The following is a 14003-nucleotide window of genomic DNA, read 5'->3' on the forward strand; positions in this document are numbered from 1 at the left end:
ATTGCTACATTATTCAGAAATAAAACTAGATGCTCTGAATAATCTTAATTACTCCATCTATTTCTCTCTGTCAATGGATACTTTCAATATTGCACTCTAAACATATTTAATCAAAAGTCGTGATTGTAAGCAAAGGATTAACAACCACTATCTCTCCTCTCCTCATCCCCCAAACAAACCTTTTCTCCCAGCCTATCCCCGCTAAAGCCAAAACTAAGTAGAGGGTTAGGTGGTTCAGTTAATCAGTGGACAGCGCTTCGAATCCCCAATACCTCTGTAAACAATCGTGTAAACTTGAATCTTCCCAACATTAGAAGAGCCCACCAGAACAAATCTTCCTACCTTGCCTCAGCTGTGCAGTGCTTCCGCCGCACCGCTGGTCACGCGACGTGGGGTCTCAGCGGCTTCCAAGGTTCAGTTGTTCTCATTCAGGTGATTTCAGATTGAAGTGACGTGTGTGTATGTGTGTGTGTGTGTGTGTGTGTGTGTGTGCGCGCGAAGTTGTCTCTATGCCTGTATCTCTTGTGTCTTTCTCTGTATTGTCTGTCTTGGTATGTGTATGTATTTTCCTGTGTTTGTGTGGCTGTCTTTGTGCATCTGTCTGTGTGTCTGTCTGTCTGTGTCTTGCGTGTCTATTTGTGTGCCTGCATTTTGTGTCATTGTGTGTGTGTCTGTATGTGAATGAGGTTCTGCAACATGTCATTCATTGCATCTTTCCTGGGACGCAACTACATATACAAACTAACATGGCGTTGTGGCTTTGTGGTGCTGGGTTGCTGATGTGTTGGTGTCCGTTGATATTGTGGTGTTCTGGCGTTCCGTCCTAACTCCTAGCCCCATGAACGCCGCTCTCCCCACGCCTCTCCCTACTCCTCTCCATACACTCTTGCCTCTCCCCACGTTTCTACCCCACGCCTCCCCTCCTAACTTTTTCTTACTCCTCGTTTCATGTCCTGCCCCTCCCCCACGCCTCTCCCCACGCTCTGTTCCACGCCCTGCCGCGCCGCTACGCTACGTAGTTCATACAGTGAGGGGGAGGGAGGGTGTGAGGCAGGAAAGGCCGAGGAAATTACACGCGTGCTCAAATCTTGTTGCTCCACATTACTCCACATCCTTCCACCTCCACCTTCCTTCCTTCCCTCCACCCACGCTAACCTCCACTCTTCGCCTCCTCTTTCTCACTTGTTTTCTTCCATCTTTTTATATTTTTTTCCCCACCATATATTTATTTTGTATTTTCGACCCTTTTCTACTATCTCCACCATTTTCGCTCAACATTCCACCTTCCTGTGATATCTTTGTTTCCTCCTCGTGAACAGTAATTCATAAGTACAGTAACCATACAGTAACAGATCATTACGTACGTTCTTGGGTGACTACTGTTAGGGAAGAAATTTTAACTACATGATGAAGAAAACTATTTAGCATTATAGCATTAGAGGAAAACAGCGAAGACCATGTAAGGAAGAGGAATAAGACGACGAAAACGAGAATGTACAGTTAGAGGAGGAGGACGAGAACGAGTACGAGTACGAATACAGTTAGAGGAGGATAACGAGGACAAGAACGAGAAGGAGGGAGAGGAGGAGGAGGAGGAGGGAAGAGGAGAGCGAGAACAAAAGCGAGAACAAGAACAAGAACTAGGAGGCTCCTCCTCCTCGTCCTAGGAGGGGAAGCTAGGAAGCAATGAAAACAGGGAAAAGTCGTTAGAAGAGGAACCTGCTCCGTGTGTGTGTGTGTGTGCGTGTCGCAGTGAAGGCCACGAGGCACCCACTGAATGAGGAGGCGTCGCGTTACACAATGTTTCCTTTTCTGACGCCATGCTTCAGTCTCCGACACGCTGTTGTCTCCCCGCCCCCCCACACACACACATGGCCATTCTCAGTAAATGTGTGTGCTAATTGGGCGCTTTAGTTATTTTAGGAACTTGGACAAAGTAGTGCAGCAAACCTCACGACTCCCCAATTGTGCCTCGCCATAACTGGGAGGTGAGAAATTAAAAATATATTTTTATTTTTTATTTATTTACTTTTTTTAATAAATGATGGTCTCTACTGACGGAGTCCTTTATCAGTGCATTTCGTCTTTATCAGTGCATTTCGTCAAATAGAAATCCGAATTACTATCGTTTAAGGTCGTTAAATAGCTACTCGATACTCATCATATTAATTTTCTTCCGAAACACGGGGTCCTGTCGGAGAAGCCTGCTGCCATTAGTGGGAACGTGGCGTCCGAGGAAGGAGGGGTGTCTGCAAGTATGATCGGTGGCACCAAAAAAAATAAATAAATAAAAATAAATAAATAAATAAATAAAAAATTAACAAGTCTTTTAACATTAATAGAGCTCTAGAAATGACAACGCAGTGTTTAAGAGAATTGAAATTTAAGAATAATTTAAGAATAAATTCTTATACCATTACCAGATGTCTAGGTAGAAACAAAATTACAGTATTTGAGACTTGAAAACAGTGTTTAAGATTAAAGGTGTTGTTTAAACATTAATAGACCTTTAGAAGTGAAAAAATAGTGAAGCGAAAATATTGTTTAAGAATGTTTCTTTATAACCTTAATTCCTATTATAGGCGTGTGTATGTATGCAGGTATCAGCATGTGTATAGATAGAAGGACCAACAGTAAGACAAGGGTTCGGAGTGATCAGCAGCAAAAAGTACAGAAGCCTCCCGTCCATCGCCTCTCTTTTGCTGATGTGGATAAATGGATTGTCTAGTTAAGCGGTGGAGCGTTGAGGACACGAGAGCTGGGAGGCGCCGCGCCAATCCAGCAAAGGGCATGTTTGGGCGACGCGCTTTGTAATGGCTGTTTATGAGAGAGAGAGAGAGAGAGAGAGAGAGAGAGAGAGAGAGGGGAAGGGGAACGTGCCTATACACTCGATCTACTGGCTGACCTACACAGTACCAGCTTCTGAAGGGTGTGTGTGTGTGTGATAGTTTTTGCAGCGTTGGCGGGAAGCAGTGGCGGGCACGGGCAGTTGGGCAAGACAAGCGAGGCAGGTGTGTGTGTGTGTGTGTGTGTGTGAGGGGAAGGATAAGGAAGAACAAAAAACGAGGTGAAGCATGGGTTATCGCGACTTAGAAGGGGAATGCTACACACACACACACACACACACACACACACACGCACCAGAGTAGAACAAGGTAGGGAAAAAATATACCAGGGTCGGAAAAGACAAGGCAAAGTAAAAGAAAAGCAAGGCAGAATAGAGCAAGAGCAAGGTAAGATAGAATAAGGCGAAGTAAAAGAAGAGCAGGGCAGAGTAGAACAAGAGCAGGGTAAGATAGAATAAGACGAGGCAGTGTACAGTAAGACAGGGAAAGGTTTATCAGGGTCAGACAGGACAGGACAAAGTATAACAAGAACAGGGTAGGGTAAAAGGCAGGGGAGAGTATAGCAGGGTCAGGAGGGGAGGAAAGGGTCGCCACAGCAAGGAAGGCCAAGATTGCTTCGTCGCCTGAGATAAGAGCCGCGCGTCGCTGTAAACTTTCCACTCCTCAGGGAAAACAAGAGAGTGTCGGGGTGGTGATGTAGTTCCCACTGAGGCGCATCACTGCCAGGCTCCTCACACACACACAAACACACACACACACACATACACACGGGTTGCTAGGGTTTTCAGTGAGAAGCGAGCTGTTAGTAGTATACTGTCCTTGAGCAAGAGGGTGATGAGGTGTGGTGTGTGTTGAAAAGTTTGAAGTGGGAGGCTGTAGTTAGCGATTTCACACACACACACACACACACACACACACACACACACACACAGAGAGAGAGAGAGAGAGAGAGAGAGAGAGAGAGAGAGAGTTTATTGATACAGGAGAACCAAAGTGATTTATCAGCAAAATGCATCATACAAAATAATACATAATTCGAAATGGATAGTACATAATAAAATACATAATATAAAATAATACACTTTCGTTTTTTTCTTTAACATTACTAGTTATATATATTTTTTTAGGTATTTCAGTGGGGCTTTAAGTAAAGACTGGTTTTATCAGCTTCAGGGAATACGTAAGGAAGGAGAAGGAAGGAGAGGAGGCTGCGCTGAGACGTCAAGAGGAGAGAGATCGCGGGGTCAGTGTTGCCGTCATCGCCCGCAGATAAGACGCCTTCCGGTGCATTAACAGCTCACAGGACCTACCTCGTTCCAGCCCACGCCTTTATCTTTCCCCTATCGTCAACAACTACTACTATCTCTTCCCATATTGCTACCACGTCCCTATCCTTCCACAAACCTTGCCTTTCTCTTCACTCTATAATGTACTACGTAGCCTGTATGATTGTGTTTGTGTGGGTGTGCGGAAGATAGAGCAACTTAAATTTCTGCACTCTTTGCCAGAATTAGGGAAATAAGACGTGCTTTAGTGAGTCTACAATGTGAACAAGCTGTAAATAGTAGTTTATTATTACGTAATTGTGTATTGGGAGTGTCCTAGGTAGACTAAGATTGGCTTACACATAAAGACTTGAGTGTGGCCGTTGTGCTACACAGGTTTATCAAGGATATACTCTGCTGTTGATTCTTCAGCACTGCAATACTTTCTCTTGTATCTTGTCATATGTAATACCCTTTCCTTATGTCTTGTCATGTGCAATTCTTCAGCACTGCAATATTTTCTCGTCTTATCATATGCAATACTTTTCTTTCTTGTCATATACAATGTTTTTCTTTTTTATATCGTCATGTCCAATACTTTTATCGTTTCTTCAGGAGTTTGCATTATTTTTCTCATGTCTTCATGTGCAATACTTTCTCTTCATATGCAATACTTTATTTTGTCTTGTCGTATGTAGTACTTACCAATGTCTTGTCATATACAGTACTTCTATGTTGTCATGCAATTTTTTTTTTTTTTTTTAGGAGTTAGCAATTTTTCTTTTTCGTCTTGTCACGTATCGAGTTCATTTTGTTGCATTAGTGTCTCAGTGGAGTTCAGTAGGTGTCAAGTATTCGCCTTGGTGTTCTCCAGGCTATTCTGGTGGTTGGCCATTTATTGACTTCATTCTGCTGCAGAAAATTGCTTCATTGTCAATGAATAAGCCAAGGACTAAGAAGATTGCCAAGCTTTTTCTCCAGGCTATTCTGATGTTTTCTTATTTTTTTTTTTTTTTTTTTTTTTTTTTTTTTAGTATTTTCTTACTGAAAATTTCTTAATGGGTTGTTTGCAGCAGAAATTGTCAGTCACTTATTCAATTAATTTTATTGCAGGAAATTGCTTTGGTTTAACATTTATTAAGTATTTTGTTGCATAAAATTGCTATGGTTCGTCATTTATTGAGTTAATTTTCTTCTAGATTATTTTCCCTCTCCCCTGCAGCTGCCTACTCTGCCACGGCTGGTCAGTGGTATGGTCGTGTGACTGTGACCGGATTCCCTTGTAATCAGGTGGACACTTTGTCATGACAATGCTCAGGTATGTTAGTTTGTGTTAGCTTTAGTTTTCTGTTGTATTATTGAAGTACATGGTAATACTATCACGGGTTTTAACTGACTTAATTTCAGTGCATATATAACCACCAGTCTAGCTGTGTGCTGTACATTGTTGTAATTCTTGTGTACATAAAATTTTGTCACTTCATATTAAAGGAAGGGTAATATAGGATAAATGAAATTTTAAGCAGTACAAATTCAAATTTACTATGAATATATACACATTATATTCAATATAATAGATTAATTATGTACATTCCTGAGGCGAAGGTTTACAATTACAAACAGTTTTTTGCAGAAGGATATTCATCTCATTCTACACACTGCCTCATATCTGAAACGGAATCTTTATTTTGCAGGCAGCCAGAAGCGCTGCCAGAGTGGTGAGGAAGGAGGGCGCGGGGGTGAGGCCTTCCTCCTGCATCGAGGTCCACAGGGACAGCCCCTTCTCGCCCTCACTCTGCACGTCTGCACCAAAGATTGGAGGCTGGAGCACTTCAGTCTGATTACTGTGATCCATTATGCAGCACCTCTCTGGTATGTTAATTTTTTTTTTCTTTATGTAGGAGGGACCAGCCAAGGGTGACAAAAATCCAATAAAAAAAAAGGGGTCCACTGAGATGCCCATACCCAAATGGGGTCCAAAGCGTTAGTCAAAAATTAAAGGATAAGTATCTTGAAACCTCCCTCTTGAAAGAATTCAAGTCACAGGAAGGAAGAAATACAGAAGCAGGCAGGGAGTTCCAAAGTTTACCAAAGAAAGAGATGAATGATTGAGAATAAAAGTGGACAAAATAGGGGTGAGAAAAAGAGGAAACTCTTAATGCAGTGAGGCCGCGGGAGAAGGGGAGGCATGGAGTTATTAAGATCAGAAGAGCAGTTGGCATGAAAATAGCAGTAGAAGATAGCAAGATAGCAAGTTGAATAAATTATCCTAATCTAAGACATTGTCATTTCAAAAGCAAAAATTATTTGGTGCTTAGTAAATTATCTTTACTTAATCACCAAAAAGTAGAAATTAAATTACTTAGTGCTGAGTAAATTATCCAAATGTAATTATTTTATGTAAATTAAAAAAAGCACAGGTCACTAATACGAGCTTCCTGAGCAGGTAATACTTACAGTAGATATCGAGGAGGGATTCATACACTGCCTGGCGGTCAGTGTTGTGCAGCCCCCGTGAGGCAGTGAGCAGATGCACCACAGCCTCCTTGTTCTCTGTCTTGACATAATACTGCAGCTGTCGAGTCAGCTGACGCTGGTCAAGATATCTTGCTAGGTTCTGAGAAGTTAAATAAGATTCCATAAGTACTTGTGTGCCTGGTGCACATCATGGTTAACACCATAACCTTTCATGTACAGGACAACTTGTATTGAAAAAAAGTACAACATCCAGGACAAGCTCTTGGTGCAGGGAGAATGAATAACAGAGGCAGCAAGAAAAATGCACAAGTTCTGAATTTTCATGACTGGCTTCTTAATACAGATTAAAAAGATCACAGGTCATCACGAGATTATCCTGATTTTTTGCATTCCTGACAGTAAGGTTAAGAGTGACTGACCCTGAGCACTGTTCTGGCCTCAGCTGGTTGGCCAGCCTCTAGGTAGGCGAACAGCAAGTCATGCCGAGCCACCAGTGGTCCCTTCACATTGGCAATGAGGTCCAGCATGTCCTGCAGCAGCTGATATGAGGCAACGGAGTCACTGGTGGCACAAAGTGGAGGGGAGTTTTCTTGAGGATGAAATATATAGGTTTTCTTGAGAATGAAAAACAGTTCTTAACAATAAATCTTGATGATGAAATATGAAATATATGTAGTTAACTTTTCTTGAGGATAAAATTTACATAGAAAGCATAGCAATAATTAAGGTGAAATCTATATAGAAAACAAATCTGGAAGCCTAGAGAGTATGTGTACAAGTAGCCAGCAAGACCTAAAGCTACAAATGTGTACTAACATCTTGTTTCCATAGTGGTGGTTGATGAGGTGAATGAGCAACTCTCGCCGCATGGGAAGACAACTGTACTGCTGCTGCACCTTCTTAGCCATCTCTATTGCTCCTGCCAAGTCACCCCTGCAAGGTACAAGATGACCTGACTTGAGACTATGGACTGTATTCTGAAACACTTCTGTGCCACATCTTACTACTTTCAAAAGATTCTACATTTGTTCTATGGATTTTCAAGGGCGTTTTTTATGGTTATAGTGACAGATTAATATGATTTCTATATCAACATGAGACATGTTCTTGAGAAACTGTCTAATCATCTCCATGGCCTTTGAAAATAGTCATGATGAGAGAACAGTATCTCAGAATACAGGAAGATCACCCATACAATTCCTAAACTTGCAAGTCAATGGGACAATGTTTCTCTCTCTCTCTCTCTCTCTCTCTCTCTCTCTCTCTCTCTCTCTCTCTCTCTCTCTCTCTCTCTCTCTCTCTCTCTCTCAGTTGACCCAGTGACCTCAGTGGGACAGGACATATCCTCTCTCTGCTGGTCATTGATACTCAGATCCATCATCATGGCTGAGTGATGATTCTTAGAAGTGTGTTGGAGAACAATCCCCTTGTCTATGACTATAATGCCTCTGAGCAATGTGATTCTCTAGCAGCAACTAGTGATGACCCAGGGTCACATTGTGGCTCAGTGGTGAAACACCCCCAAGCAGTAACTGACAGCATGGAAATAGTGGACACTGATGGTTTCATGCTGGTACAATGCTGTAAAAAGAGAACCAAGCTAGGTGAAACTCCAGATTATAGTGATCAGCAGGCCTCATCTCAGGAGCAAAATCAACACTACCCAGAAAGAAACGTGTTGCCTCTTCTTCCCCAGTGGGGTGTTGCCCCAGGACAGGGCAATATGGCTGGCTGAGGTGGCAGATAGGCACAGGAATCTCTTCTGTACAACCTCAGATGACTGCCAAATCCATCATTGGAGTTATGCAAGACAAGAACACAGGTGAAGTTCCTTACACTATGAAGTGTAAGGACTATGAAGCTGACATAGATCATGGCGGAATACAAGCAAACGAAAGTGTTCATCAAAAATTACCCTTCCTACCTGCCCCTGAGTTACATCAAGGATCATCCCAGTGTACTGTGGGCAGAGAGGAAAGTTCATTGCAGAACTCAAGATCCCAGGAATCAGGTGACTGCAATGTGGTGGGGGTACCCTCCTGCTTATCTACAGCTGCTGGTAATCCATCCCTGCAAGATGGAGAGGTATGTGGGCAAGCCAGCTTTTTGTGGGAATGGCCAGAAGTGGGGATATAGAGTGTGGCAGTGCAATCACAGGACCAAGTGTGGGTTTTGTGCCAGGGGCCACGACACGCAACTGAAAGGAGAGAGTGATAAAAGGGAAGAAGTTTCCACCGAGGTGCCCGAACTGTTTTCTAGAGCAAAACGCCTGGGGCATCAGATGTCCCTTGTGACCGGACTCATGTCAGCACCCAAAGGATGAGATAAGGAATCATCCTAAACCTGCACCACTACCTCACTCCATCTACAACTATCCAGCGCTCCCTCCACTGGCCTGGCTGTGGCTTGCCCCACCAGAACAGCTGATGATGGGACCTCACCAGGTCAGTGTCCCTTGAGGACAGCCCCACAATGCAGCCTCAGATAGCACCAATGCCTCAGTTCAGTCCTCTATCCCACCACTGCTCCTACCACCCCATCTACCACTCAGCCCCATCTCACAATACCAGCATGCTGCATGTGTGCTTCAAACACCCGAGACAAGTAGTCAGCTCACCAAGCAAGTGGAGAAGCCTCACCAGGAGGTGCTAGAAATAAGAGCATCTCAAGCCAGCCTGCAGAAGGAGGATTGGGAAATCAAACTCCAGGTCACCACCATCCACCACACATTACGCATCCTCAAAGATGTGGCTGGGCAACAAACAGGAGCCCCTATGAGAGCAGGAGACAGGACATGATAGCAGCGCCCATGTAGAGACCCTCAAGCCCAGGTACTCAGGGAAGCCCCACCCCACACAGAGGTTACACTGAGAATGTGGTGACAACAGTGAGGAAAGCGTGAGGCAGCAGCAGGGACACCCATAGACAGACAAGTAACACTTAAGCAGTGGAATATAAATGAGTTGGTGAGTAAGGCAGCAAACTACTTCATTAATAGAAAGTGTCAGATTAAAATTTATCAAGATTTAACTTTGCTTCTTCATCTTTCCCTCCTTTCTTTCAACCTGATGGCACCATTGCCATCTCATCTATTTCTAAAGCTTAACTCTTTCCTCAAACCTTTGCTAAAAACTTTACTTTGAATGATTCATGGCTTGTTCCTCCTCTCCTCCATCCTCTGATTACTTCATGCTACCCATTAAAATCCTTTGCAGTAATGTTTTCCATGCCTTCACTGGCTTACGGACCTGATGGGGTCCCTCCTATTGTTCCCCGTTTTTCCTTCTTGCTGAAAGTTTGCCTATATTCAGCCTGTTTCTAAAAAGGATGACTATTTTAATCGCTCAAACTACTGTCCTATTGCTTAAAGTTCCTGCCTATCTTGAGGTTTTTAATCTATCCTCAACAGGAAGATTCATCAACACTTCACAACCTTCTATCTAATCACCAGTATGGGTTTCCTGACCTCTAATCCTTCTGCTTATGCTGTCATCTTCTCTTTTCCGTTGGGCTCCTCCGATCACAATCTCATATCTGTATCTTGTCCTATCACTCCAATCCCTCCTCAGGATCCCCCTAAGTGGAGGTGCCTTTGGCGTTTTGCCTCTGCTAGTTGGGGGGACCTGAGGAGGTATTTTGCTGATTTTCCTTGGAATGACTACTGCTTCCGTATCAGAGACCCGTCTTTGTGTGCCGAGCACATAACAGAGGTGATCGTGTCTGGCATGGAGGCATACATTCCTCACTCTTTTTCTTGACCTAAACCTTCCAAACCTTTGTTTAACACAGCTTGTTCTCGTGCTATACATGATAGAGAGGTGGCCCACAAAAGGTACTTCAGCCTTCCATCACCAGAATCTTATGTACTTTATATTTCTGCCCAGAACCATGCCAAGTCTGTTCTCCAACTAGCCAAAAACTCTTTCATTAACAGAAAGTGGCAATCTTTCAAGATCTAACTCCACTCGTGACTTCTGGCATCTAACCAAAAATATCTCCAATAACTTCGCTTCTTCTTCTTTCCCTCCTTTATTTCAGCTACTGCCAAACTACCCTCCTGCGGCTTCTATCCTTCTCTTTGTAACTTCATCTCAAGTTTCCTTTCTGACCGTTCTATTACTGCTGTGGTAGATGGTCACTGTTCTTCTAAATCTATTAACAGTTGTGTTCCTCAGGGTTCTGTCCTGTTACCCACTCAATTCTTATTATTCATCAATGACCTTCTAAACCAAACTTCTTGTCCTATCCTCTCCTACACTGATGATGCCACCCTGCACTTTTCCACGTCTTTTCATAGACATCCAACCCTTCAGGAAGTAAACATTTCATGCAGGGAAGCCACAGAACGCCTGACTTCTGATCTTTCTAAAATTTCTGATTGGGGCAGAGCAAACTTGGTATTGTTCATTGCCTCAAAAACTCAATTCCTCCATCTATCAACTCGACACAACCTTCCAGACAACTATCCCCTCTTCTTCAACGACACTCAACTGTCCCCCTCTTCTACACAGAACATCCTCAGTCTGTCCTTTACTTATAATCTGAACTGGAAACTTCACATCTCATCTCTAGCTAAAACAGCTTCTACGAAGTTAGGTGTTATGAGACGTCTCCGCCAGTTTTTCTCGCCCACTCGGCTGCTAACTCTGTACAAGTATACATGTATAGAGTATGCTTCACATGTCTAGGGGGTTCCACTCATACCGCTCTTTTAGACAGGGTGGAATCAAAAGCTTTTCATCTCATCAACTCTTCTCTAACACTGTTTTCAGCCTCTTTCTCATTGCCACAATGTTGCATATCTAGCTGTCTTCTACTGCTATTTTCATGCTAACTGCTCTTCTGATCTTGCTAACTGCATGCCTCCCTTCCTCCTGCAGCCTTGCTGCACAAGACTTTCTTCTTTCTCTCACCCCTATTCTGTCCATCTCTCTAATGCAAGAGTTAACCAGTATTCTCAATCATTCATTCCTTTCTCTGGTAAACTCTGGAACTCCCTGCCTGCTTCTGTATTTCCACCTTCCTATGACTTGAATTCCTTCAAGAGGGAGGTTTCAAGATGCTTATCCTCCAATTTTGTACTACCGCTTTGGAGTCTTTTCTGGGAATGTCATCTCAGAGGGCTTTTTTTTTTACTGGATTTTTGCTGGCCTTGGCCAGTGTCCCTCCTACTAAAAAAAAAATAAAAAAATAAATAAAAAATTCTCACCCCATTCCCCTGCTAATTCTCTACAGTTGCCTTATCCATCCATGTATGGAGTATGCTTCACATGTATGCACATGTATGTACTGCTCTTTTAGACAGGGTGGAATCAAAAGCTTTCCGTCTTATCTCCTCTCCTCTAACTGACTGTCTTCAGCCTCTTTCTTATTGCTGCAATGTTGTGTCTTCAGCCTCTTTCTTATTGCTGCAATGTTGCATCTCTTGCTATCTTCTAACACTTATGCCAGCTGCTCTTCTGATCTTACTAACTGCATGCCTCCCCTCTTCCCATGGCCTTGCTGCACGAAACTTTCTTCTTTCTCTCATCCCTATTCTGTCCACGTCCACGGCCACCTCCATGTGCATGATGCTAGAGCACATTCTCCTTCACCTCCTACAAAATCAGGAAACTACACACTGGAGTAAAAGGCTTTGTCCAGCACAGGGGCACATCTAGCTGCCTTGCAAATTATGTTGGCAATGACAAAGCAAGGACTGCTGTCTTCTTGGACATTGAAAAAGCATTTGACAGCAATCAACCACATGTCATCCTGGCAGAACTCATCAATCTGGGTATGAAAGGCTGCTTGCTACTGTAGATCCAGTGGTACTTATCGCAGCGCAGAGGCAGAGTTGTGTATAAGGGCGAGGCATCAGATTACCTTCCCTTTGGGAGTGGAGTGCTGCAGGGAGGAGTCATCAGCCCCACGCTCTTTAATACCCTCATGAACACCCTGGCCAGCCTCCCTCACCCTGATTGCACATAAGGTATGCAGATGATATTGTGCTGCAAACAGGCAGAAACTCCTTCACCACCATGCAAGAGTCACTGAACCTGCTGTCAGCCAAATGCCAAGAATTGGCTTCATCATCTCCCAAGCCAAGACAAAAGAGATGGTAAAGACGTGTGCCACTCCTGAGGGCAGGCTGCAGATTCAAGGGAAAATACAAAATAGGTGGCAGCACATCATTATCTCAAGTGTTATTGTCACTCCCAATAACAGCTGCAAAGCCCAAGTTTAACAAATACTGCATAAGGAACAAACTCCTAAAGGCACTCAAATGGAAGGGTATGGGGGTATCAGGAACGGTCATCCTGAGAGCATATAAAGCTTGGTGAATTCCCTTATTGATTCCTCAAGCCCTGTCCTCATCAACATCACCAGCAGTGATGCCAGAATCCTGGAGGCAATACAAAATGAGGCATTGAGGACTGCCCTGGGAACACCAAGGTGGACCAAAGCTGCAAACCTCAGGACAGAAATGCATGTGACCTCACTGGCAGACAGAGTCAAGTACATTCTCAAAAACAGCCATCCTAAATGACCACTATGACCACGTGCATGCCCTGCTCTCCATTCATTGTGAGAGGATGTAGTGTGAACAAGTGGTTCAACAAGACTGTGCACACCATGAACATGTTTGGCATCTCATGGGAGTCCTAGATGACCCATCTGGAAGCCCTCCCCTCTCAGAACAGTCCTCTGTCTGCTGTGGCAAAAAAACCAGCTTTGTGTAATATCAGAACTGTGACAGGAAGGCCTACATAGCATCTATGGAGCCTGGGACCCACACACTGTCATCTATTACACCAACGGTTCTGTAGATCCCATTGGTGACAAATGGGATGTAGCCTTTGTGTGCAGGGGGTAAGGCAGAGGTGGTGGTGACAGTGATGGCCTGGCAGCTGCTGCTGTTGCTGACAGTGTGAGAGACTTCCCCTCAACCCAAACAGAATTAGCAGCTATCAACCTCAACACACTCATCATTACAGACTCCATGAGTGCCATATCCACACTCAACAAAGAACATTGTGACAACATACACCTGACATGTGCCATCTACACTATGACTCAAGTGCTACACAACACAGGCAGGACCGTCACCATGACTCGGGTCATGTCACATGTCGGCATCCAGGGCAACAAGGAGGCAGACACTCTGGCCAAGCAGGCTTGCTAGTGAAGCAGTAACCCACACCATCCCCAGCACCTTACTACAATTGCAATGCAAGGTGAAACAACAAGCAGAGAGTAGACTGCAGCAGGAAGTCAAGGGTGGCCACAGCAGCACAAGCATCCAATGGCTTAACACCATGGCAACGGACAGTCCAGTCCCACCTCGTCACCACAATCAGCAATGTGAGGTGGTAAGGTCCAGGATCTGGCTGAGCTACCCTTATGAGTGGCACCTCACTCTTGCCACCTCAGA

The 14003-nt window shown here is 44.0% G+C and overlaps 1 protein-coding gene and 1 long non-coding RNA gene across 6 annotated transcripts in view; one reads left to right on the forward strand and one right to left on the reverse strand.

Moving 5' to 3' along the window:
- Window positions 1-333: 333 nt before the first annotated feature.
- On the forward strand, window positions 334-7125 carry LOC135112773 (uncharacterized). 2 transcript variants are annotated; one of them, XR_010274557.1, is made up of 5 exons: window positions 350-432; window positions 4014-4089; window positions 5334-5429; window positions 5806-5983; window positions 6989-7125. It is a non-coding gene; the product is annotated as an uncharacterized LOC135112773 (long non-coding RNA). The 2 variants fall into 2 exon arrangements; XR_010274558.1 differs by lacking the exon at window positions 4014-4089 and having other exon boundaries at window positions 334-432.
- LOC135112772 (leucine-rich PPR motif-containing protein, mitochondrial-like) overlaps window positions 5636-14003 on the reverse strand; it is a 36429-nt gene continuing 28061 nt past the window's right edge. Inside the window, exons 15-18 of one of the 4 annotated variants that reach the window (XR_010274556.1) lie at window positions 7406-7522; window positions 7009-7128; window positions 6569-6728; window positions 5636-5914 (exon numbers count right to left, since the gene is read on the reverse strand). Coding sequence is in view for 3 of the 4 variants with exons in the window: in XM_064027565.1 (XP_063883635.1) it covers window positions 5775-5914; window positions 6569-6728; window positions 7009-7150; window positions 7406-7522 (559 nt within the window). In the remaining variant the exon portion in view is untranslated. Of the gene's footprint in view, window positions 5915-6568; window positions 6729-7008; window positions 7179-7405; window positions 7523-8513; window positions 8660-14003 lie in introns of those variants that run through there. The other 3 variants (XM_064027565.1, XM_064027566.1, XM_064027567.1) reach the window with 3 other exon arrangements.

This window comes from Scylla paramamosain, chromosome 24, assembly GCF_035594125.1.
Source record: "Scylla paramamosain isolate STU-SP2022 chromosome 24, ASM3559412v1, whole genome shotgun sequence".
NCBI classification, from domain to species: domain Eukaryota; kingdom Metazoa; phylum Arthropoda; class Malacostraca; order Decapoda; family Portunidae; genus Scylla; species Scylla paramamosain.